The sequence below is a fragment of the Paramisgurnus dabryanus genome, chromosome 1 (assembly GCF_030506205.2).
Source record: "Paramisgurnus dabryanus chromosome 1, PD_genome_1.1, whole genome shotgun sequence".
In the NCBI taxonomy this organism is placed as follows: domain Eukaryota; kingdom Metazoa; phylum Chordata; class Actinopteri; order Cypriniformes; family Cobitidae; genus Paramisgurnus; species Paramisgurnus dabryanus.
In genome coordinates, this window is record NC_133337.1 from 70,372,292 (window position 1) to 70,398,659 (window position 26,368).

The 26,368-nt window shown below is 43.8% G+C and overlaps 1 protein-coding gene across 3 annotated transcripts in view; it reads left to right on the top strand.

Moving 5' to 3' along the window:
* The window catches only part of LOC135734568 (integrin alpha-X), a 182,581-nt gene that overhangs the window by 104,021 nt on the left and 52,192 nt on the right, over positions 1–26,368 (top strand). For all 3 annotated transcript variants that reach the window (XM_065253402.2, XM_065253403.2, XM_065253404.2), the window contains one exon: positions 22,138–22,268. In XM_065253402.2, coding sequence (XP_065109474.1) covers positions 22,138–22,268 — 131 coding nt within the window. The remainder of the gene's footprint in view (positions 1–22,137; positions 22,269–26,368) is intronic.

The following is a 26,368-nucleotide window of genomic DNA, read 5'->3' on the forward strand; positions in this document are numbered from 1 at the left end:
AAGTTGCTAGCTAACGGTAGCAGGTTAGCTAGCACATAAGTAAGCCTAAAATTTATAAACTTAACTGGCTTAGAAAGCTCTGTTTCTGTCAAGGCACAGTGAAGAAACATTTACTGAAGGCTTTCATTTATGTTTTTTATATGTAATGCAGAACAGCATTTGTGAGACGACATCAACTCATCATCCGAGTGGACAAGAACACCAACAGAGGAAGCCAAGCCGCAAAAACAATGAAAAATTGTCATGACTTTTTATTTTAAATAAAAGTTATGTGATAATAAACATTAAGTGTTGGCTTAATTATAGTGTTTTAAAGATGTTTTGAAATAAGTTGTTTTAAAATAAAAATAACAATATTCTGTATGTTTATGGTATTTACCCTATAACATTTATTAACAAGAGGTGAACAAAGCACCACTTTAGTTTACAGCCCGCAAATATGAGAGTTACCTGGTACATACACAGAACAAGCGGGGAATAAGCCCCACTTCAATTTACAGCCCGCAAATATAAGAGTTACCTGGTACACACACAGAACAATCGGGGAATAAGCCCCACTTCAATTTACAGCCCGCAAATATAAGAGTTAACTGGTAACTCCTGTATACATATACAGATCAAAGAGGTACAAGTTGCTATTATTTTTATTGTGTGTTATATTTTATTTGCCGACGTGGCTTGTAGACATCAACTGTAGGCTATACAAAACACTTCATCAGGTAAGTAGCAAATATGAAAAAAAAACCTATTACACATAGACCATATTACCCATAGACAAAAGTCATACATACCACGTAATATTACAATAGGTACCCTGTAGTTATGAAATACTTAGAGAATAATTTTCCATATATTCTTACCCCCTTATTACCCCAAACTTAAAATATTATTCCCTTATAACTACAAGTACGTACTGTAGAGGTACAGTATACCTACAAATAGGTACGCTGTAAATTCGGTTTAATTACGCGGTACTTTGCGGGTCGTAAAATAAAGTGTTACCAATAAACACCAATAAGTAAACAAGAATGCTCAATATTCTTAAATAAAACAAAGATTTAGAAAACTAAGTGTCAAGGTAATGTTTGCTTCATATCATACATGGTGACATTTTAAATTTTTATATATTTAACAGTCAGGAATTGTTAGCCTACCATGTGCACTGACTGCTAACGTTAATTTATACTGAAAAAGTAATGTATTAACCACCGTCACGTCAAAATAAACCACAAAATAAACTACTGCTCAATATCTAAAGAAACGTATAAAGAAAGTGACAGCTGGCGTCGTTATTTGTAAAATTCATATGCATAGGTAATGTTTTACAGTAAAATCTCAATTTAGCTTGCACTGAAGTTATACATTATAACAACATAGTTTGCTAACATTAATGCCAGCACAGCAAGTTCGAGGCGCATTACGATTAGCAGCAGCTGGAGCCCATATTTCCCTTTATTAAGGAATGATTAAACATGATGGACTTACCTGCAAGTGATGCACGGGCATCATCCCGCAGTTTCTTATTTTTTCTTTTTTCCGATCATGACTCCTGCTGTCTTTTCGGGGCCATTTCCAATAGTTTACTGTCTGGCCGTTTCTCAATCCGAAGGCTGCAGGCTGCGCGAGGTCGCATATGCAGGCTGCATACGTCATCAAGCCTGGTTTATTTCAGTAACTGAACATTACATTAGCAAGTCATAAGCATATTACAACAATTTAAGATGAACTAAGAATAATAGTCAATTTTATAATCGTTAATATTACGAAATAAGAACGTTTTGATGATGTATGCAGCCTGGAAATGCGACCTCTGGAGGCTGCAGCCTTCGGATTGAGAAACGGCCTCTGTCAAACTTCGTGAGGCGCCCGCGCGATCAACCGGCACGGACCATCAAAGGCTGGGGGGCATACTTTCTAGACTAGAGCAATTTAATTATCTCGTTCCCCCTTTTTGTAACATATACATGGATAAAAAGTGCCTAATAATATTTTTATAGGCTAATGAAATTCTATCAGCATTATAATTTTTTTTCATTAGGCTATTATTTTGGTGCCCTCTCAGCACCTGGTGCCCTACGCACAGCGCGTGATGCGCATTATGGGAGCGGCGGGGCTGATTGAATATAAACTCACATTGCCTTTCTGCGAGGAAGCTCTCGATCGTTCCGGTGTCACATTGCTTCAATGCTTCTTTGAACTCATTTTTAGCTCCTACAAAATTTGTCCCTTGATCGCAATGGAGTTGCCGAACGGCTCCTCTGAGACCGAAGAAGCATCTTAAAGCATTGATAAATGCATCAATGTGAACAGCTCGAGAGGCTAGGCAAGTGAAGATTAAGCCGTATCGCTTTTGCTCTTTACGGGCTTTCTTGGTGATGAATGGGCCGAAGCAGTCGATACCACAGTATGTGAAGGGGGCAGAGACTTCTACACGCTCCTTAGGCAACTCTGCCATGCGTTGCTCTTCTGCAGGCCGTCTGAGTCTTCTGCACTTCACACATCTGTGTATTAGCTTAGCAACCGACTTACTTCCCCCGATGACCCAAAACCCATTGGATCGAAGTTCTGTTAGAGTTTGATTCCGTCCTTGGTGACAGATCCTCTCGTGACAGTGGGTCAAGATCAACTTGGTAATATGTCCTCCTCTGGGTAAAATCAAAGGGTGTCTGACCTCTAGGCTTAAGGATGACTGATCCAGTCTCCCACCAACACGAAGTGCTCCTCTTTCTAAGATGGGATCCAAACGAAACAGAGGGCTGGAGTTTTGAAGACCTTTTCCCTTTTGAAGTATCTTCATCTCTTGGGAGAATGCTGCTTCTTGTGCAAGCTTCACTACTGATTCGGCAGCTCTCTCGCGTTCTTCCACACTCACAAGTTTGCCAAGATGAGTTTGCTTTGAATTTTGCCTCTTGATTCTGTCAATGACTTTCAGGAGTTTTGACCAGGAGGAGAATCGATCTAGACGGGTAAGAAGGTCTGACTTTGAAGGTTCAACTTTAGTTGTGAACACCTGCATTGACCTGACCTCAGGATCACCAATGAGCAACTCAGGAGTTAGGTAAGACTCTGGATGTATTTCTTGTTCCCACAGGAACTTGGGACCTGATAGCCAGTTTGATGAGGAGATGTCTGCTGCATTTAGACCTCTCAACGCATGGTCAGCAGGGTTTTCTGTTGTGTCTATGTAGTGCCACTGGCTGGGGCTGGTGTGTTCCCTGATCATTTGCACACGATTGGCAACGAAGACATGAAACCTTCTTGCTTCATTATTGATATAAGCCAGGACAACTTGGGAGTCAGTCCAGAAAAATTCTGCTTGGATCGGCATTTCAAGCTCGTTTCTCAGCATGACACTTGATCTTGCAGCAACCACTGCTGCTGAAAGTTCCAATCTTGGAATGCTTGTTAGTTTTGTTGGCGCAACTCTAGCCTTTGCCATCACGAGGCTGCAGTAAACTTCACCATCTTCATTCTTGCTTCTCAGATAGGAACACGAGCCATATCCTATATTGCTGGCATCCGAGAAGTGGTGGAGTTCCCTTGTGACAATTTTACAGAAGCCTTGTGGTTGGTAACATCTCGGTATTGAGACTTCCTTCAGCAGTTGTAGGTCACTCTTCCATCTCTCCCACCATGGACTTAAGTCTTCTGGAAGTGGGTCATCCCAGCCAATGCCTCGACGGCACAACTCCTGGAGGATGCACTTTCCAGTTAAGATAAATGGAGCCACGAATCCGACTGGATCGTACAAGGAGGCAATGATGGATAGGATGCTGCGACATGTGGAGGGCCTGGTCTGAGGGTTTACATTAAAGCTGAAGGTGTCTTGTTCAAGGGACCACTGAATATCAAGAGCACGTTCTGTTGGAGCTGCATTTAGGTCCAGATTGAGGGGTTCAGATGTGACTGCTCTTTCAGTTGGGTCCACAGAGTCCAGAACTGCTCTTTCATTTGAGTTGAACTTGTGTAGATGCAAACCTCCTCTCTTGCACAAATCTCGTGCTTCAGCAATCAACTCCTTTGCTTCTTCTACAGAGGGGACGCTGATAAGCCCATCATCGACGTAGAAGTTCCTTTCAACAAAGGCTGACGCTAATGGATACTCTTCCTTGTATTGACGTGCCAAGTACTTCAGACCAAAGTTGGCACATCCAGGTGACGAAGTGGCGCCGAATAGGTGGACAGCCATTTGATACTCTTGAGGCTCTGCTTCGAGGTCTCCATCTTCCCACCAGAGAAACCGCAAGTAGTTCCGCAGTTCAGGAGAAACGTAAAACTGGTGGAACATTTTCTCGATGTCACCTATGATGGCTACAGCCTCTTTCCTTAAACGACAAAGCACTCCAAGGAGAGAGTTGATCAGATCAGGACTTGTTAGCAACGAATCATTTAGTGAGACGCCACGGAACTTTGCTGAACAGTCAAAGACGACCCTTAGCTTCTCTGGCTTCTTGGGGTGGAACACCCCATGGTGTGGTATGTACCATGTAGTTTACTGTCCTGTCGCAGGAGAGGCTGGCTCTGCGTCACCTTTCTTCATCATATCCTCCATGAAGGCCTTGTACTGTTCTTTATAACGCTCGTTATTTTTCAATCTTTTCTTCAAGTGCTGCAGTCGAACTGTTGCCAGCTTCTTGTTGTCTGGTAGCAGAGGAGGCTCTGTGCTCTTGAAGGGAAGGGGCATTTCATAGTGTCCATCTTTCCTTTGAACTATGTTGTCACTCAGAATCTGAATGAAGCAAACGTCGTCTTGAGACACATACTTGTCTTTGTCTGCATACTTCCTTTCATTGAAGTCTGATTCCAAGACCTTCAGCACGTCGTTGGTTGATGGCGCAAATATTTCCTTTACTGTCACTCGATGGACGAATTTCTGGTTTCCCTGGCGATCCAGGTGTGGATTGGATGAGCCAACTATACTCCAGCCAAGTTCCGTTCTCTGGGCGAATGGATCATTTTCGCCTCCTGTGATGACTTCCTGGGGGGCTAACGCCAACGGGCAATCACTTCCAATTAACAGTCCCACCTCACAGTCCTGCAGCAGCGGAAGCTTGTTGGCTAGATGCTTTAAGTGAGGCCAGAGCAGCGCTGTTTTGGAAGTTGGAATGTAGGACTTGTCAACCCGGATGAAGTCACGAGTGTAGGCTTGGCGTAGCTGAATCTGTTTTTCAGACTGTAGTCCTCGTACTCGTAGACCGTAGACACTTTTGCTGGCTATGGGTGTGTCAACAGATGTCATGGTGCTTAGTTTGAGCTGTACTGGTTTAGTCTCCATGTTCAGATCTTCGAGTAAGTCTTCCAAGACGAATGTCGAGTCACTCTGCGTATCTAGAAGAGCATACGTTACAACTTCTTTCTCTGGTTCATTTGCAGATGACATGAAAACAGGGACGATGCTTGAGGTGGCGAAGACCACTGCATGGGACGTCACTTTGATCTCCTCCTGACTAGTGCCTTTGTCTGTGGAAGTAGACTGTCTCTCTTTTGATTCCACAGATCGGTTGTCTCTCTCTTCGTGTAGACAGGTGGGGTGACGTCTGCCGCAGATGACACAAGTGTGTCGTGTTTTGCAATCCTTACTGTTATGTCCCTTTCTCAAACATCCGTAGCACAAATTGTTTTCCCGTATGCTGGCTTTCTTGTCTTCTAGAGACTTTGCTGCAAAGGTGGGGCACTTCACGACGCCGTGGATCTCATCTTGGCAGATAGGACAAGGTGGCCTTGACTTGGTATTGAACACTTTCTCAACCCTTTCCGTGGGGTTGTTCCTTTTAGTGTTTGTGTGAAGTGCTCTAGCTCTTTTGGACTGCCTGTCATCTGTGTTCTTGATCAGAAGTGGAGAGGCGACAGGGTTACAGGCTATCCGAGCCTCCTTCTGGATGAACCTTGTGAAACAGGAAAAGCTTGGGTAATCCCCGGATTCGTCCAACCTTTCCGTGACGACTCTGGTCCATCTGCGTGTGATCCAGTCAGGTAATTTCTTCAGCAACTTGTGGTTCTCTTCACAGTCGTCTAAGATGGCCAATCCCTTCACATGAGGCATCGCTTCAATGCATCCTTGCAGGAAGTCAGCAAACTCTCGAAGTGCAGCGGGATCACTGGTACCAATCTTGGGCCATTTCATGAGCTTGTCTCTAAAGGCCCTTTGCACAACGAAGTGGTTTCCGTACCTTTCTTCTAGGACCTTTAAGGCTCCTTGATATGCTTCTTCTGAGTTTCTATAGAAGAATCCCTCTACAGCTTTACGTGCTTCTCCGCTCAGATAGGTTTTTAAGTAGAAAATTTTTTCATGAGCTGGAAGAGGCTGGTGGTCTATGAGGGCCATGAAGGACATCTTTCAGTCTACATACTTTAGGGCAGGGGTCGGCAAGTAACTTTGGCCGCGGGCCAATATTTTTTTTAGCCAGTAGATGGCGGGCCAACTGCTGTTGGCACACTTACGTCTTATTTTGAATTACCCTAGTATAGGCTATCTGATCTTTTGTCAAGAAACATTGTCTTTATTTCCTATTTAAAATACGAAAGACGGCATTAAAAATGGCTAAAAACATGGTTATGGGTCTGTGTATCATTCGTTCAATCGTTTTTTTAATTAAAAACAAAAATGAAAAAATTAACCACCACGGGTTTTCTGATTGTGTGCTCAGATAAAAAATTAATTACTGGATTAGACCATTTTTTTATTTAACACCTTTATAGGCATAATATATAAATGAAATCATTTTAAACAGATCAAGTACTATTAGTGGTAACATTACAGGCATTTATGCTCTCATGAAAGACTCTTACAGTCCGACTTTTGAACTGTATTCCTTTTTTTATTAAAATTTATCCGGGACACACACATACACACCTAAGGTTTAAGGAGGTCTCCGCTTTTTGTCCAGCTCCGACAAGGTTCTATTCAGTAAACCGCTTAAAATACACTCTGTGTTCAACCGCTTTATTTCCCGACCTGACGGGTCCGCAAAACTTAACGTTAGATCTCGTTCCCAGAATCTCAAATTCAATGTCTCTAACGAAAAAAGAGAGATGAAGTAGCCTTTAACAATTATAAATGTTATACAAAAATTGTGTTCGTGCCAATATAAATATTATTTTAACATTGTATTGTTAGCAGAGAAAAAATGTCACAGAAAAAATAATGAAATATAAATAATAAATTAAATTGGACAAAGCCTCTCACTCAAACCGAAACCATTGGTTGCAGAGTTGCTGTTCAAACAAATTGCTGAAAATCCTCCTTTGCCAAATTTATTTTTAAAAGGAGGTAAAGATCAAAGAACTATGCGTTAGGAAAATTAATAATGGCTTTATTTTAATAGACATGTAAAACCATATTTTGGCGGATTACTTTCATTTTTTAACGAATTTACCTGCCCATTTAGTCTTAATAATTAAAGGTAAACGAACCTGACTTGCTGTGGAACCTAAGGTCGGGTTTGAGCCCCAAGTTCAAGTAACAGAACAGAACAGTAGATTCCTACGTTAAAAGTGTAATAGTTAAAATATTACTGCAGTAAAAGAGTTTATTTGATCATATTTTGTGTAGTGGTTTCTAAATGCCTGCAATTACTTTTCAGTAATTTGCAATGTCACGGAGTTTAACGTCTTCACGCGTGACGCATTGACATGATTTACGAGGTAAATTTGCAAATGATTCATGAAGTCAAACCTCTGCAATTATTTGATTGATTGTGTTTTAGAAGTATGTTCAAAATCTAATGACAGTTATGATCGCGGATGCGCTGGTAGAGAAAGAGAACGAGAAAGAGGAAATTAAACTAGCTATTATACGCATTTTTTTTAGCAGGTAATACATATTATTTGTCAGTGTGTTATACGCGAATAAATAATAATGAAAAAAGTTCAAAAGTCGGACTGTAAGCGAATGAGACTTACCGGAAAGGTTTCTATTCAAACCCTTATTCAAACCCTTATTAAAATGTAATCTGTAAGTACCTGATCTGTTTAAATTTATTTCATTGGATATGTCTGCTAAGGTGTTCAATTAAAATTTGTCCGAACCCGTTTTCATTCATTTTTGTTATTTTTGATCTGAGCGCACATTCAGAAAACAAGTCGTTTGATTTTAGTTCAGGAAATAAATAATAGAAAAACAAGTCGTTTTTCTTTCTTTCTTTTTTTGGTTTTGATTTGAAAAAACGAATGAAGGAATGATACACGGGGCCATTTTTGTAAACTGTTATTTTAAAATAAAAAAGTGTGATTAAAAAAAAAAACGGATTTCAAATTAATCCGACGGGCCATAAAATATTACTGGCGGGCCACTTTTGGCCCGCGGGCCGCCTGTTGCCGACCCCTGCTTTAGGGCTTCGCCAGAGAACTTTGGTGGCTCAGGAGCAGGCAGGCGATTCATACTGAGTGAGTTAATGAGTGCTTGGGTAAGGCTGTCTTTCTCAGGAGATGCTAGCGCATTGGCGTGTGCTTGTGGAGGCTGGTATGCATTAGCCCTTGGATTGAGCTGGCTTTTGAATTCAACTGTGAGATCAGTCTCTTTTAGCAAGTCTTTGGAGTCATGTTCAAGGCTCTCGTATGCATTTACTCTCGCCTCCGCTATTCTTACTTCTGACTCTGCTTGAATTTGCTGTAGTCTTTTCTTTTCCTGACGCATATTTGCCTCTATCCTTTTAAGAGCTACTTGCCTTTCTTCTTCTAACCTTTTAAGAACTAGCTGCTTCTCTTCTTCTAACTTGCTAAGCACTTCTTCTTGAGCTTGTATTTGATATACTGCTTTAATCCTTTCTTGTTGAGCTGCGAGTTCTGCTCCTGCATCTACATGTTTGCTTGAGGCCTGTGAGTGGATGGAATTTTCTGATTGAGAAAGTACAGTATCTGTCTTTGTGTGTCCGAAGATAGATCCATACTCATCCTTCTTAAGTGCCATCCTCACTCGTAGTTTCTCAAGTTCTGGATTGAAAGCCTCATCTACAGGTCTAGCCACTGCCTTATTATTTCACTGATCTCTGCAGTGAGTGCTATACAAGCATCCATTTTTGGTACAATGTCTGGGGTAGCATTGTGGTTGCGTTGGATGGGCTCATAACATTCACTTACTGCACTGTGTCGACTTTGGATTTCTTCTCTGAATTTATTTAGTTCATCTTGAGAACAGAATGATTTTAGTGCGGTCCTAATCCTTCCTGCCACCTCTTTCCAGTAGCCATAAGCTCTCATGAACTCTTTCTTGTGTTTAATTGTTTCCTGTTTGTGCATCTCGTATCCCTTTTCTGTAAATGTTCTTTCACGGGAACTAGACCTGACTGGCTGTGGGTTATCTGTTTTTGTGAGTGGGTTGTGTGTGTCAGCTGCTACTTCTCCATTAAGTGACATTTTTGAAGTTGTGTTGCTGTTTGGTTATATTGAACTACTAAACTATAGTTTAATTACTGAAATATAGCTAAATAACTCAACATACACTTGATACCAAACATGCACTGAGGGCGATTATCATCAACAAAATGTAGGATAACACACAAACAGCTTAGCAATGAATGCTATAATACAGATTTACCTGCGAATGAATTTACATTAACAGGTTCAATTTGTTCAATAGATATATATTTTTTTAATATCACCCTTCTGTATCTTTAAATTCACCTTTCAGATGTATGAATAATTTAGAGCATCAAACATGTACAGTATATTGTTTATAAAGGTGACTTAAGTTCAGTGTTTGCAATCAAAGAGTCCCGTGATTTTATGCAGCAATCAGCATAACCGCAATATACTGATCTTGCCTGAGTGCCGGTTGAAGTGAGGGTGTTTGAACAGCAGGTGGCAGTCTTGTACGCAGAATAGCAGATGGCAGTCCTTCTAACGTCGAGTTGAGTTGAGTTTCGTTTCACTCCACATCGAGCGATCGAGTTTTCACTGTAGCAGCCCTTCAACTTGGAATAAACAGGCTTGGGAGTGTTTCCAGACGGGTGTACTTTAATTTAGACGAGTGTGCATAGCACCAACACCGTGAAAACTTAAAAAAAGGGAACTAACAAAGGCAATTTAGCCAGATATAAAATCATCCCTTTACAAATGCACTTTAGCATCACATAATACCTTTACAAATGCACGTTAGCATCACATTAATTACAGCATAGCAGGTAACAGCCATTATATGAAATTGGTATCGTTATCATCACATGAACATAACAACAAAATGAAATTAATTAACATGAAATAACACATGAACCACATACCTCGCTCCGCATATCAAAGGGTGCTAAAAGTGGTAATCCAGGGAAAGTTGCCGCCATTAACTTAAATTAGACACTGGAGAGCTAGCCATTAACTTAACTCAGACATTGTAGAGCTAGCTAGAAACTTCACAAATTATTCTTAAATTACTCCTGCCAAACGAATCAAGCACTGAGGTATAACACTTCAAAAAACATATTTAGTTGAAAGTTACAGCAATATTTTTACAAGCTCTGGCTCTAAACATGCATCGTCTCGTAACATGACTTCACGTGCTCTCTATTGAACAAGGTAGAGCGCGAGCGTAAGAGTGTGAGTGGAGATATTAACCCCTCCTGCATAAAGCATGATGTCAAAATAAAAGTCACATGAAATAAAAGTATGAAACAAAATAATCATAATAAAACACTGCTGGTGGTCATTTACACATATGGACCTAACACATATCAAAAAATACAAGTAAAAACGGTTTTACGTGGAAGGGCCTCTTTAAATGATCTTTTGACATTTTTATTACATTTAAATATAATAACATTCACATTGTCATATAACTGTTGAGGGTAATATAAAATTTGTAAACCCTAACCAAACACACCTACATTTCATTTCCAAGTAATTCTGAAGACTTGAATTAGATTTTTCAGGTGTGTTTAATTATTATTGGAACTAAACTTTGCAGGATAGTGGCCCTCCAGGACCAGGGTCCCCCACCCCTAGTTTAAATTATATTGTGGTGGTTTCCCGGACAAGGATTAGCTTAAAGGCAGGATAGGCAGGAATTGTCTAAAAAACTTTTTTCCAAATTTGTTTAAACTGTCTTTATATACCAATACATAAGTAAAATGTAAGTACTCTGAAAAAGAGAGTATAAAACTCGAGTGTCTGTAGACCTTTCACGACTGTTTAAAACACAGCTAATTATATCCATTCGGGACGAAACAAATGATTGGCTTGTGCGACTATCACTCTCTCTCACGACCATGGCTTCCACCCCTGTTGCTACAGGATCTCCCCACACATGCGCACACCCGATTGATTTGAAAGTGAATGAGGCACGAAATCTAGGAAGAGCAAAAGTATGGCAGAGAAAGAGCATTCAGAACTCACAGTACGTGCATATGCAGTCAGCGAAGGCAAACAAGGCAAAAAAAAAGGAATAAACGAAGAAATCAAACGAGAGTAAATATCCCGTGGCTTTTTCCCCGAGTCGATGATGCGGTAGCGGTATTGTCTCCGGAGTGTAGTCCTCATCAGAGTCAACAATGGTTTCATCGCGGAAACTCTTCCATGCAAAACACCGTATATGTTATAAATCTTTCATGAAATTCACCTTCATCACAGTGTAACTGATGGTAATGATAAAACTTGTATCAATGCCACCTGTTTTAGCTTTGTCTTTTAAATATAACTAGCTCGTTTGTTACCGAAAAAAACTAAATATATTTTAAACTTTACCAGTATCGATGTGCTAGCTTAATAGTGAGTACTAAAAGCCATCCTATTTGTTTATATTCATACACTGTAAAAAATACTTTGCTGCCTTAAAATTTTTTGTTAAATCAACTCAGATTTACAAGTCATGTCAACAAAGATGAGTTGTCACAACTTATAAAATATAGTTGAGAAAAGTCAACTTAATTTTATAACTTATAACAACTCACCTGTAGTTATAACAACTGATCTCTAGTCAAGATAAATAACAGTAAGTTGAAATGACTTGTAAATCCGAGTTGATTCAACAAAAAAATTTAAGGCAGCAAAGTATTTTTTACAGTGTAGTGATAAAGTAAGGTGTTTTATTACATGTGATTCTGACATGATGTTACTACAGGCACCACGCTCCTTCCTCTCTGCTTGTCTCAGGTAAATGCTTTTCCCAGCAGAGATGTCGGCGTCGCGTGTTCATGTGTTTCGGGGGCGTGGCTTTAGAAGAAACCCAGAAGGGATGGGGTGGAGTGAATGGAAAAATTAGTGTTTAAAACAGTCGTGAGAGGTCTACAGACCCTCGATTTTATAAGCTTTTTTCAGAGTACTTACATTTTACTTATGTATTTGGTATATAAAGACAGTTTAAACAAATTTGGAAAAAGTGTTTTAGACTTTTTTAGACTTAAAGGGGACAGAGAATGAAAAACCATTTTTACCTTGTCTTTGTTGAATAATGGTAGTCTACCAACATTCACAAACATACAAAAAGTGCTAAACATTCTAAACATCTCAGTCTCATAGAAATTCCTCTTTTAGAAATGTCAGCCAGAAAACGGCCCAATCTGAAAAACTGATGCTTATGACATCACAGGCATCTCACTGCCCCTCCACTTTAAAGTAATTGACTACATTTTTGCCAAAGTCAGCCAATCAGTAATGAGATTGCAAGTTAAGCCACTAGGGGGAGCCAAATAGGTGCAAAACCACTTGGTTCAAATCCCCCACCCCAATAGAGCTATCTGAGAGAGGTTTTTAGGAAGCTTCTAAGGCATTACAGACCCAAACAAAAACATTTTTGTCTACATGTCACATCACAGAACAAGGATAAATACTCCGTTCAATCATTCCATGTCACCTTTAAACCTGCCTACTGTCAGTGTTGGGAAAGTTCACTTTCTACATGAACTAGTTCAGTTCACAAATTTTAAAATGAACTAGTTCAGTTCATAGTTCATATTTCAAAATTTTGAAATAGTTCACAGTTCCAAAAATAAACTAAATTATAGTTATTTTTCACCATATTATTTTTTTTTAAATTATTGCCATTATAGCCCATATAGAACCACAGACAGCAATTATTTGATCAGTTTTAACACTGAAGCTAAATGCCTCAGATTTCATCCTCATATCCATCTTTAAATCCTTATCCTACCAGGGTTTACATTAGCATTGACTGTCTTTTAATTTTTATATTTGCTTGCACATACCTTGAAAGGCTAGACGGGTGCTTTAAGGGGGTTTTCCGGGCGAAAAGCATTGTGAGGCATCATGTGTACAACTTGCAGGTATTGCACACCGCACGTGCACGTTAAATAGCGTGAGCTTAGTCAGAGTCTATTTCAAGATCCAGAATATGCGTTAGCAGCCTATGTTAATCGTTAACCTGTTTAGGACAAATATGATGTTATTTAATGTTAAACTATGTCAGTGGCGCAGAAGGGATTTCAGCAGCGTCCAGTGCATCACCTCCATGCTGCTCTTTGTTTTGATGACGCATGCAGCAGTTTACAGTGTGTTTTACCCGGGTTTTTCGCCTGGAAGACTTTTTAGAAATCTGGCACCCTATTGAACGACCTTAAACTGAGAGAGCATGCCGTTCACAAGCCCCAGAATGAATGAGTTCACAGTAACGTTCATCAGGCAGTAATACAGTACATTCAGTTCACATTCGCCCAAAATATGAACGAGTTCATGAACTTGCGTTCAATGAACTTGTTCAGGCACAACACTGCCTGATAGGCCTTAGTTTAATTAGAAAATATAACTAGTTTTAATAATGTCTTATAAAAAACATTACTTGTGTGCATTTTGAGGCAAAACAAAGGGCAGTGATGTATTTCAGAGCTATATCACACGACTCCGAGAGCGATATGGCTTAAATACATCACTGCCCTTTTATACAACAGTTCGACGGCACACGTTTGAAAAACGAAAACTAGAAAACAACAACTGAGTTATTTTAAAAGCCTCTTTTTGTTGGGAACTACTTTCTTCCGCCAGAATGACAGGTAACACTTTTGGCTGCTTTGAATCTCATGAGAACTCAATGGACGGAATGGCCGTTTCTTATATTACCATTTCTTGGTCACAAAGTGTAATTTTAAGATTAGTTCAGTCGAGAATATATATGTATTATATTTAAATCTGCAGTCGATTAGTAAAGATAGCGCCTGTTTAAACGTTTGCTTCGTAAGATTCGGTACGAGAACCAGAGCATGAGCGGACATCAGTGTTCACTCGCCCCACTGACCACCGCCCTATCTGGGCTAAATCTCTGACAGAGATTCCCTGGCTCTGATGTGGGCCTTGTTTGTGTTTGATGGTCAAAAATGAGATCAAATCAGCAGTATTTGGTGTCATGATGAAACTATTACTTGTTTTCTTATTCATATTTAGTGTCTTTTGTGTTGTTATTGTTTTGGCGCGAGGTAAAAGTTAATAAAACTATACTTATATAATGTTACTATTGCTTTCCCATTTAATCTTAACGCGATACGAGCACTCGATGTTTTTTATAGGTACTGAATGAGATGAAGTACCTACTTACTTCCCGGTAAAACAGTAGGTACTGTATGGTATGAATCCTGTTAGTATGAATAAGATTCGGACGTACTACATCCGCCACATGTTGCTACATCACGTGACATACGTCGGCATCACGTCATGTCATTCCAGCGCGAATTCAGCCTATGCGTCGTCTTCTTTGTTGGATAACTCCTCTCCCGGGGCATCATGGGATAGTGAAGTGTCCATCATATGCACACTGCAAAATCTAACCGGAAGTAGTAGGTCATCCGGGCACTTTTCGCATACTGTTTTTCGAATACTATGTATTCGGACATACTACTCGCCTCGCCTACTTCTTTTCGCGTACTATATAGTATGGAAGTAGGCAGTTTCGGACGCAGCACAAGTCACATTTTGAAATTTGCTTCACTGCTAAAAGCATAAAAAATAAAATGTTTTTTTTCATAGATATATATTTTTTCCATTTTATATGCTTCTATAACACTGTTTATTCAACTACAGTAGCGCTACTGCTGTTGTTTTACAGCAATCTACCGCAAATTCAAAAAATACATAAATTAAATGTTAATACCCATAATGCAATGCATATTACAGTAATGAACTTGAAAATAAAATGATGGTATTTTACTGGGCATTTTGTGGTAAGTAACTGTAGAAATTACTGTTAAGTCTAACAGTGTACCTTATTGCTTAAAGGTGACATATAATGATTGAACAGGGTATTTATCCATGTTCTGTGATGTGACATGTGTTATGACTTCGGTCTTTCGACTGTTCTTTTTCTTTGTTTTTGTTCTGTGTGTGTGTTTTGTGTTTTGACAGTTCTCACGTGCGCGTCTGCCACCGGGGCGATCTCATCATCATCACTGATTTCATTCACCTGCGACACTCACCTGTTTCTCATTTGTCTCCCCATTCGTTTGGTATTTAAGCTCTCTGTGTTTGTTGCTCCTTGCGAGTTCGTCATTGTTATGTTGCTTTAGTCCTGTCATGTCGTGTTCGCCGTTTTTGTTGGATTAATTTATTTTTGACCTTTTTGTCTTTTTGCCATTTTTTGCTCTGCCTGCTCTGTCTGCTTTCTCTCATTCTCCTTTCATTAGGACTACAGCACCTCCGCTCCTCTCCGCTTCAGTGGATTATTTCTCCCCCTCTGCCCTGCCGGTCTTTTGCCCTGCTGTCTCTCGTGTGTGGCCAGTGCCCTGCAGTACTGGGTGAGCTCCTCTCCGCCGCTCTGCTGTTTCTATCGGACTTCATGCTGTGCGCTGTCCAGAGTACTGGTAATCCCTGCTGTCCAGTAGCACTGTGACGGATCGTTTGGTGTTCAGCCTTCAGCCGTCTGTTCTGCCGGGCTGTCATCTCATCTCTCCCCGATTCGAATCGGTGGCTCCCTACACCGTGCTGGGCGCGCAATCTCCAGTGCAAGTTCTGGACAGATTTCTTGGACTATCTATGACGGGCAGAGCAGTGGTTGGATTCCCCGTGTGTTACTCCAGTTTATCTCCCTGGCTAGCCCTGTGGTTTTCTCTGTCTATTATTTGATCTATAATTAAACGTTTTGTTATCTGCAATTGGATTCTTGCCTCTGTGTGTTTCTATACCTGTCTTGACAGACGAACTCGCCACAGATTGATCCAGCGGATGTTGACAACGTACGCTCTGCTCTGGCACAACAAGGGGCATGGCTGGGACAGCAGGATGCTCAACTCTCTACTACATCGCGGGAGGTGGAACGCCTTGCCGCTTGAGTTACCGATCTCAACTCTCAGCTCGAATGCATGCAGTTGGAGGGCTCCGTTCCTCACCGTTCATCTGATCCTGAGCCCCATGTTACCAACCCACCCACATACGACGGAGATCCTAACACCTGCTGGTCTTTTTTGTCCCAATGCTCTTTGATTTTTTTTCCCTACAACCACGCAGATATGCTGCAGAAGAGACACGAGTGGCATACGTCATCACCTTGCTGACCGTCAGGGCGAGAGAGAGGGCTACGACGGTATGGGATGCTCGATCTCCTTTCTGTCAGACTTTTGAGGACTTCCGTTTGGAGATGTTGAAACTATTTGATCGGTCAGCACAGGGTGGTTCATCTGGTTCGCCTGGTGCAGGGTAATCACACTGTCACGGATTATTCCATCCATTTCCAGACGTTGGCGGCGGTGTGTGGTTGGAATGAAACGGCTCTTCGGGCTCAGTTTGTAGAGGGATTAAGAGACGAGATTCAAGATGAGATTGCTACTCATGATCTTCCACACTCTCTCGATGGTCTTATTGAGCTCGCTCTGCTTATTGAGAATCGTCTCCTGAATCGTCGCCATCGCCGCTCATTACGTCATCGCACACTGCAGGATGATGCTGTCGATTCATCCTCTCTTGCTCCATCTGCCCCTTCACCTGTGCTGAGCGAACCTATGCAGCTGGGAAGAATGAAGCTGACATCTAAGGAGAGGGAGCGGAGGTTGCTAAATGGACTATGTCTGTATTGTGGCAAACCGGGACATCGGAGAAGTGCGAGTTTCATAGGAGGTCGGTTTCATCCTGGGTTTTTGTGATTGCCGTAGGGGAGATTCGTCCTGATCCGGCTAAAATCAAAGCGGTCGTTGAGTGGCCAACCCCCGACTCGCGTAAGGAGGTTCAACGATTTCTGGGTCTTGCTAATTTTTATCGGCGATTCATCAGAAATTTCGGTCAGATTGCTAAACCTTTTACAGCACTCACTTCCTCTAAGGAGAGTTTTTGCTGGAACAGGGAAGCTCAGGAAGCCTTTGATATGTTAAAGTCCCGGTTTATCACTGCACCTGTGCTTTCTATTCCAGATCCTACGGCTCAGTTTATTGTTGAGGTGGATGCATCAGATGTCGGGGTAGGCGCCGTTTTGTCTCAGCGGCCTTTTTCTCCCACCGGTTAAGCACTGCTGAATGTAATTACAACGTAGGTAATCGGGAGTTGCTGGCCGTCAGACTGGCTTTGGGCGAATGGCGTCACTGGTTGGAGGGTGCCTCAGAACCTTTCCTGGTCTGGACGGACCACAAGAACCTAGAATACATCCGTTCAGCCAGGAGTTTAACCTTGCGACAGGCTCGTTGGGCACTCTTCTTTGACAGATTTAACTTTACTCTCTCGTACCGGCCGGGTTCTAAAAACACGAAGCCCGATGTTCTCTCTCGCTTGTTCGATTCTCCTAACACTAAGAGAACCGGAGGGGTAGGTGGTGGGTAGTGTTGCTTTCGTCAACGAAAAGTATGACGAAATATCCTCGTCAACTAACCTTTATCACGTGACGAAAACGAGACGAGACGCAACGTAAATGCTGGTCATGTGACAAAAACTATAATAAAATGTATAATACAATATTGTTGACGAATAAAAACGAGACTAAAAGTGGTTTACTAAATAAAAACTATGCTAAAATGTGTCTTCATTTTTGTTGACCAAAACGAGACGAGACGAAATGTTATAACGTTATTTCGTCTTGCCATCTCTTAGCACCCCGCCACCTGACTGCAAATTATCATGTGTGTTCAATGGTGCTCTGCAAATCGATCCGCAAAAATACGTAAACGTACCGCGAGACCGATTAGAAAGCATGCAGAGCAGTCTGTTCTCGCGATGCTTTGATATCATACGCAATCCGTTTGCGCAGTAACACGCGACACGTCACGTTTGATGGGCCAGCTGCGCCCGCGAATACACCACCGCATCAAGTCTTCAAATGGAAACAAAAAGTCCAAAATGAAACCTGTGCATCTTTTTCAGGTGAGTTCACAAGCATGTTAATATGTATAGCGTTGACTGCTGGCACCGCGAACTCATCTGTGTGATTTAAATAATATAACAATGTACCAGTTTGCATCTTCAATCGTTTAAATGACATGTGCTGCGTTGTGTTTTGAAGCATGGTAAATATTTATATGCTAAAGACGTTGTTTTATAACTTATATGCTAACAACAAGGGTATGTGTCCTTATTTATTATTTGAATTAACTAAACTTGCTTAACTGAATGCTTGAGTGTTAAATCAATCAAACAGCTGTATTATTAATAACACAACCATACATACAAACTTTTGCTTTTGTTAATAGACATCTGATGTTTCTTAAAGCTGGCTTTTAATTTACTTACAAGAAAGATATTTAGTAATTCTCCAAAATTTCTTGGATTTATACTGACACGTAAAATTAGCTTTGTCACATTATAGTGCCATTAGCTACACAAATACAGATATACTATATTGCATATTTGTATAATTGTAGTTTGTGTTGCTGTCAAAATACAATTATAAATGATAACAATAGCATTTTAATAAAGTGCTATAGCATTTTAATAAAGTGCTATTCTCACACATAGCCTACTATAGTTGTGATTTTGTTGTTGTTTTTTAACTAAAGGTGGCACCACCGTAAAAGTCAGCTTATGGCACCCATCTGACCAGCAGTGGCCCTGTGTGTGTGTGTGTGTTTCTGCTTAGACTACTCTGTTTTGATTATGTAGACTTTAATGTAGACTCTTTATCTACAGTCAAGTCACTCACTCAGAGGTTAAATAAAATTAAGTAAAATATATATCTTCAAATCAAGTAAATTCCAATCAGAGCATCTTCCATGTCTGAAATGGATGTATTCTTATATCTATAAGGTATAATATAACAAGATAACTTTTTTAATGGGTTTGGCTAAAAGAAAATTTAGGTTTTGTCTATACTACTGCTAGTTACTTATACTATATTGACTGGGTTAAATAGAATTGCATTACTAAAAAGAGACTAAAATACAATTTTCGTCGACTAAAACTAGACAAAAATAGTCAAGGATAATTCTGACTAAAATAAGACTAAAATGCCCAGACTTTTAGTCGACTAAAACTTGACTAGACTAAAAAGAGTATGAACTGACTAAAACTAATAAAAACTAAAATGTCAGCTTGACACAAAGACTAGACTAAAACTAAAATTAAAACAGGCCGCCAAAAACAACACTAGTGGTGTGTGCCCTCCGCTGGGGAATCGAGCAGCGGGTGAGGGAGGCCGGCCGAGAGGGGGAAGTGCCAGATGGGTGCCCGGCGGGTCGGTTGTGGGTTCCTGCTGCGCTCCGTTCCGAGGTCATCTGGTGGGGCCATGAGTCAAGTTTGTTTGTCATCCTGGAGTTCTGGAGATTGTTGGCTACCGTCCGTCAACGATTTTGGTGGCCTTCTATGGCATCAGATGTCAGACAGTTTGTATTAGCCTGTCAGGTGTGTGCTCGTAATAAGACCTCTCATCAAGCTCCCGTTGGTCTGTTGAAGCCCCTTTCTGTTCCCTCCCGCCCCTGGTCACATTTAGCCGTAGATTTTGTTACCGGCTTACCTAATTCTAAAGGTAACACTGTCATTTTGACTGTGGTGGACCGTTTTTCCAAGGCGGTTCATTTCATTCCCCGTCCTAAGCTGCCCTCTGCCAAAGAAACGGCCCAGATATTAATTGAACACGTCTTTCGCTTACATGGTCTGCCCTCGGACGTGGTATCTGATAGGGGTCCTCAATTTATTTCCCGTTTTTGGCAAGAGTTCTGTAGACAGATCCACGCTACCGCCAGCTTATCTTCAGGTTATCACCCTCAGACCAACGGGCAATGCGAACGGGCTAATCAGGATCTCGGTCGAGCGCTCCGCTGTCTGATATCTCAATTTCCGAGCTCCTGGTGCCAACAGCTTCCCTGGGTTGAATATGCTCATAATTCTCTTCCTGTTTCTTCTACCAACATGTCCCCTTTCGAGGCGTCGATGGGTTTTCAGCCACCTTTGTTCCATCACAAGAATCCGATGCGGCGGTTCCGTCCGCTCTAGCCTTTGTTCAACGCTACAAACGCACTTGGAACAGAGCTAGAACAGTTTTAATTCAGACAGCCAGACGAACCAAAGCCGCGGCTGACCGACACCGTCGACCTGCACCCCATTATATTTGTGGGCAGAAGGTATGGCTTTCCTCCAAGGATCTGCCTCTCCGAGAGCATTCTCGCAAATTCACTCATCGGTTCCTTGGTCCATACAGTATCATTAAGGTCGTTAGTCCAGTGGCGGTTAAGCTCAGATTGCCTCCTGCTCTCGGTCGGATTCACCCTGTTTTCCATGTGTCCAAGGTCAAGCCTGTGTTCTTTTCTCGTATTAACCCCATTCCCTCTGCTCCTGCTCCCCCTATCCCTCTGCTAGTGGACGGCTCTCCTGCATATTCTGTGAGAACTTTACTAGATATGCGTTGACGGGGCAGAGGTTTTCAGTATTTAGTTGATCGCAGACCTCCATTGGCGACTAGGTAAGCCTCCTCTGAGACCGCCTGGTGGCGGTCATTAGGGGGGGGTACTGTTATGACTTCGGTCTTTCGACTGTTTTGTTTCTTTGTTTTTGTTCTGTGTGTGTGTGTTTTGTGTTTTGACAGTTCTCACGTGCGAGTCTGCCACCGGGGCGATCTCATCATCATCACTGATTTCATTCACCTGCGACACTCACCTGTTTCTCATTTGTCTCCCCATTCATTTGGTATTTAAGCTCTCTGTGTTTGTTGCTCCTAGCGAGTTCGTCATTGTTATGTTGCTTTAGTCCTGTCATGTCGTGTTCGCCGTTTTTGTAGTATTAATTTATTTTTGACCTTTTTGTCTTTTTGCATTTTTTGCTCTGCCTGCTCTGTCTGCTTTCTCTCATTCTCCTTTCATTAGGACTACAGCACCTCTGCTCCGCTCCTCTCCGCTTCAGTGGATTATTTCTCCCTCTCTGCCCTGCCGGTCTTTTGCCCTGCTGTCTCTCGTGTGTGGCCGTTGCCCTGCAGTACTGGGTGAGCTCCTCTCCGCTGCTCTGCTGTTTCTATCGGACTTCATGCTGTGCGCTGTCCAGAGTACTGGTAATCCCTGCTGTCCAGTAGCACTGTGACGGATCGTTTGGTGTTCAGCCTTCAGCCGGCTGTTCTGCCGGGCTGTCATCTCATCTCTCCCCGATTCGAATTGGTGGCTTCCTACACCGCGCTGGGCGCGCGATCTCCAGTGCACGACTGAAACTTCTATCTTCTATTTCATCACAGTGGCTGAGAACTTTGGACAGATTTCTTGGACTATCTATGACCGGCAGAGCGGTGGTTGGATTCCCCGTGTGTTACTCCAGTTTATCTCCCTGGCTAGCCCAGTGGTTTTCTCTGTCTATTATTTGATCTATAATTAAAAGTTTTGTTATCTGCAATTGGATCCTTGCCTCTGTGTGTTTCTATACGTGTCTTGACAACATGTAGAAAAAAAACATTTGTTTGGGTCTGTAATGCCTTAGAAGCTTCCTAAAAATTAGGGTGGGGGTTTTTAAACAAATGGTTTTGCACCTATTTGGCTCCCCCTACTGGCTTAACTTGCAGTCTCATTACTGTTTGGCTGACTTTTCTGCCACTCAAAAAGTGTAGCCAATTATTTTAAAGTGGAGGGGCAGTGAGATGCCTGTGATGTCATAAGCATCAGTTTTTCAGATTGGACCGTTTTCTGGCTGACATTTCTAAAAGAGGAATTTCTATGAGACTGAGATGTTTAGCATGTCTAGCACTTTTTGTATGTTCGTCAATGCGGGTAGACTACAATTATTCAACAAAGACAAGGTAAAAATGGTTTTTCATTCTCTGTCCCCTTTAAATTAAAGATATTTCTTGAAAAAAGCTGACTTTTTTTCATATTTTTCTTAAAGGTTATTCGATGGCTATAGCAACAGTGTTAGGAACCAACTACGCAATTCTGGGAGCCCCAAGACACCAGCATAAAGGACAAGTTGTTGTTTCAAACCTAAAACACATTCAAGATAAACTGGATTCTCCCAAGGTTGTTCATCATACAATATATTTGTGACACACAATAGATGTCAAAATCATACATACTGTAAAACACAATCATTTTTGTGCTATAGACAGATATTTGTTATAATTAATTATAATTAAAATATAATTATCTCTCTATAGCACAAAAATACACTTCAGATAGCCTACTGCAGTGGTTCCCTTTCAGTCGGTCACTACGACGTCACGTCGTGACCGACGAATTGGGAACTCGCTTAGAGAGACCAATCTGCTTCGAATACTACTAAAACGCCAATGAACTTGGCATTGAGATATTTGCATAATGCTGGCGCCGCCCCGCCAGGTGCGTATATAAGCAGCAGGTGCAAATAAGGAAATTAGCTTTTTATCGCTTCGAAAGCCGGCAGTATCTGCTACTGAGAAGCTACTTTACTCTGGTGGGATTCGATTGCTGAAGTTGGTTGGACTAGCAGTACCACAGCGGACGCTTCGCTTAATTCCACGACTCTACACCTGTTTGTTGTTTTGAGTTTTAGTGTGTGCGTTGCCTTTCCCTGTGCGCATCATCAACTGAGCATCTGAGTGAATTTCCCTAAAAGAGTGATACGAGAGAGCTTTGTGCCTTGTTAAAGGCAGCCACTCTCTCGTATATCCGGACATCAGCGTCCTTTTCAGGATGGCTTTTCGTCCGTGCGATCTTGGGTGCGGCAAATACATGGGTCCGAAGGACGGTCACGAGCGTTGTCTTTCGTGTTTGGGCATCGAGCACGCAGAGGCAGCGTTCGCTGGGGGTAAGTGTTCTCACTGCGAGAACATGTCCCTTGTGGATTTGCGCAGACGGTTGTCTTTCCTCCGGGAAAAACGCAACCCTCGTCATGCGAGTGCTGAACGCCGCCACGGTGCGGCTGTGAAGCTCTCTAAGGACGACCTGCGCATCACTGTGCTGAGCCGAGCGGGGGATTCGTCCTCAGGCTCTCAGCCTCCTCATCCACAGCCGGTTGATGTGCCGATGGAGACTTCAGCGTCGTGTTCTACGATGTCTCTAGAATCCATCGCGCCGCCCTCCGGGTCCACCGACGCCGCAGCATCCGAGGGTGGGCCTCCTCCCCCTGACGTGGACCCCGACGCCCTTCCTCCCTCTGGTCGGGTTGGGACACCGGAGTTCGATCCAGAGATGGTGGCCGTGCTCGCTCGAGCGGCGGAGACCGTAGGGTTAGAGTGGGTTCCCCCCCCTCAGCCCGAACCGTCCCGCCTGGATGATTGGTTCTTTGGAGCTGCCCGGGTTTCACAACCCTCTCCACCGGTGCCTTTCTTCCCCGAGGTGCACGAGGAGCTGACTAGAACCTGGAAGTCGCCGTTTTCCACGAGATTACGGCCGTTTCAGCCCTCCCCCCTCACCTCCCTCACCAGCGGAGCCGCTAAGGGTTATACGGGGATCCCTCCCGTGGAGCGTGCTGTCGCGATGCAGCTGTGTCCGGCACACGCTCCCTCTTGGAAGGACCGCCCAACCCTCCCCTCTCGTGCCTGCAGACAGTCCTCCGGTTTAACGGGCGCTGCCCACCAGGCATGTGGAGAGGCGGCCTCAGCCCTGCACGCAATGGCGTTGCTGCAGGTTCACCAAGCCAAAGCCTTGAGGGATCTGCACGAGGGAGGACACGACTCGCCTGTCCTTTCGGAGCTCCGGGCTGCCACTGATCTGGCTCTTCGCGCTACGAAGGTGACAGCGCAGGCGATTGGTCGTGCCATGTCCACGATGGTGGTCCAGGAACGCCACTTATGGCTATGTCTGGCGGACATGTCGGATGCGGAGAAGAACAAGTTCTTAGACGCTCCCGTGTCCCAGGCTGGTCTCTTCGGTGAGTCGGTGGAGTCTTTTGCCCAGCAGTTCTCCGCCGCCCAGAAGCAGACGGAGGCGATCGCTCAGATCATGCCCCGGCGCAAGCGACCTGCATCTCGCCCTCCAGCGCCGGCGGCCCCGTCTGCTCCTCGCCGAGGGCGCCCTGCGGCGGCTGCCTCCACCCCCCCCACTAGAACATCTTCCAGGCCACGGAGGGGGAACAGCCGTCGGCAGCCCGCCCCGCCCGCCCCACCCGCTTCCCGTGGTAAACGGAAATCGAAGCGGCCCTGAGACGGGCGACCTGGAATTGGATGGGATCACTCTTCGGGAGACGGTGACGGCATCGCTCCCTCCACCGGTAGAGGGCCGGATGGAGAATCCTTGGTTTCGTTTTGTTTCTGTTCCGCCGGCTTCTCAGCCGGCACCCACAAAACCACAAAAAGAGTGCATTCCTATTCCTTCTCCAGGTCTTCAGAGGATCGAGAGAGATGTGAGCGGGCATTCACATGCTCTTCCTCCCTCTCCTCTATCGCCAGCGGGTGTTCTGAGGAGTTCCAGCTCTCCGCTGAGGAGATGGGACCACCAGCACCCTCTTCGGAGTCTGTGCTCTCCGCTGAGGAGACCAGACGACCGTCACCCTCAGCGGGCTCAGGTCAGTGTCACACACACACATACTGTAGATACTTACGCTGTCCCAGCAGACGTACCGGCAGTACCACCTGTCCCGCTCCGCCGCCCCCCCGCGGGTACCCCGGTAGTGCCGTTAATTCCCCTCGTACGGTCCCTGGGGGCTTGGCTTCAGCTTCCCAGCCCGTCTCGTTGGGTTTTACGCACTGTCCGCCTCGGTTACGAAATACAATTCAACCGGCACACACCCAAATTCTCGGGCATTCGTTTCACCACGGTGAAAGCGTCCGATGCACATGTACTGCGTGCAGAGGTCGAAGTCCTACTGGCGAAGGACGCGATCGAGCCGGTCCCTCCAACCGAGATGAGATCGGGCTTCTACAGCCCGTATTTTATAGTACCCAAAAAGGGCGGGGGGTTACGACCGATCTTGGATTTGCGCGTTCTGAACAAATCTCTGCAGAGGAGGTCTTTCAGGATGATAACACCGAAGCAAATATTCAATTCAATTCGCCCCCTAGATTGGTTTGCGGCTATAGACCTGAAAGACGCGTACTTTCATGTGTCCATTCTCCCTCGTCACAGACCGTTTCTCCGGTTTGCATTCGAGGGACGGGCATACCAGTACAAAGTTTTACCGTTCGGGCTATCCCTCTCTCCCCGTGTGTTCACGAAAGTAGTGGAGGCGGCGTTAAAACCCCTCAGAGAGAGCGGCGTTCGCATATTGGCTTACCTCGACGATTGGCTTATAATAGCGCATTCTCGACGGACGCTTTGCGAACACAGAGATTTAACGCTTCGGCATCTCGCCCGTTTGGGTCTTCGGGTCAACTGGGAAAAGAGCAAACTCTGCCCCACGCAGAGGATCTCTTTCTCGGGATGGAACTGGACTCGATCGATTTATCGGCGCGTTTGACAGAAGAGCGCGTCCAGTCAATTCTGACTTGCCTCGGTTCATTCCGAGGGAAGAATGCGGTCCCGCTGAAACAATTTCAAAAGCTCCTGGGGCATATGGCAGCAGCAGCGGCCGTGACACCGCTCGGGCTGCTCCATATGAGACCGCTTCAGCGTTGGCTTCACGATCGAGTCCCGAGGAGAGCGTGGCGCGCCGGCATCCATCGTGTAACCATTACACCTGCGTGTCGCCTAACATTCCCCCCGTGGTCGGACCCCGCGTTTCTCAGGTCCGGTGTGTCCATGAGACAGATCGCTCGGCATGTTGTTGTACATACAGATGCGTCCGACACGGGCTGGGGTGCCACGTACGACGAGCTTACGGCTTCGGGGGTGTGGACAGCACCCCAGTTGCACTGGCATATCAATTGCCGAGAGTTGTGGGCAGTATATCTGGGACTTGTACGCTTCGCTACGGAGCTACGAGGGAAGGATGTACTAGTACGCACCGACAACACTGCGACCGTTGCGTATATCAACCGTCAAGGCGGTTTGCGCTCCCGTCACCTGTCGCATCTCGCTCGTCATCTCCTCCTTTGGAGTCAGAAGCATCTGAGGTCCCTTCGTGCCATTCACATTCCGGGCTCGCTCAATACAGCAGCGGACGCGCTTTCTCGAGCTGCGCGCCCCGGCGAATGGCGACTCCACCCCCAGACGGTCCAGCTAATTTGGAAGAAGTTCGGTCGTGCGCAGATAGATCTGTTTGC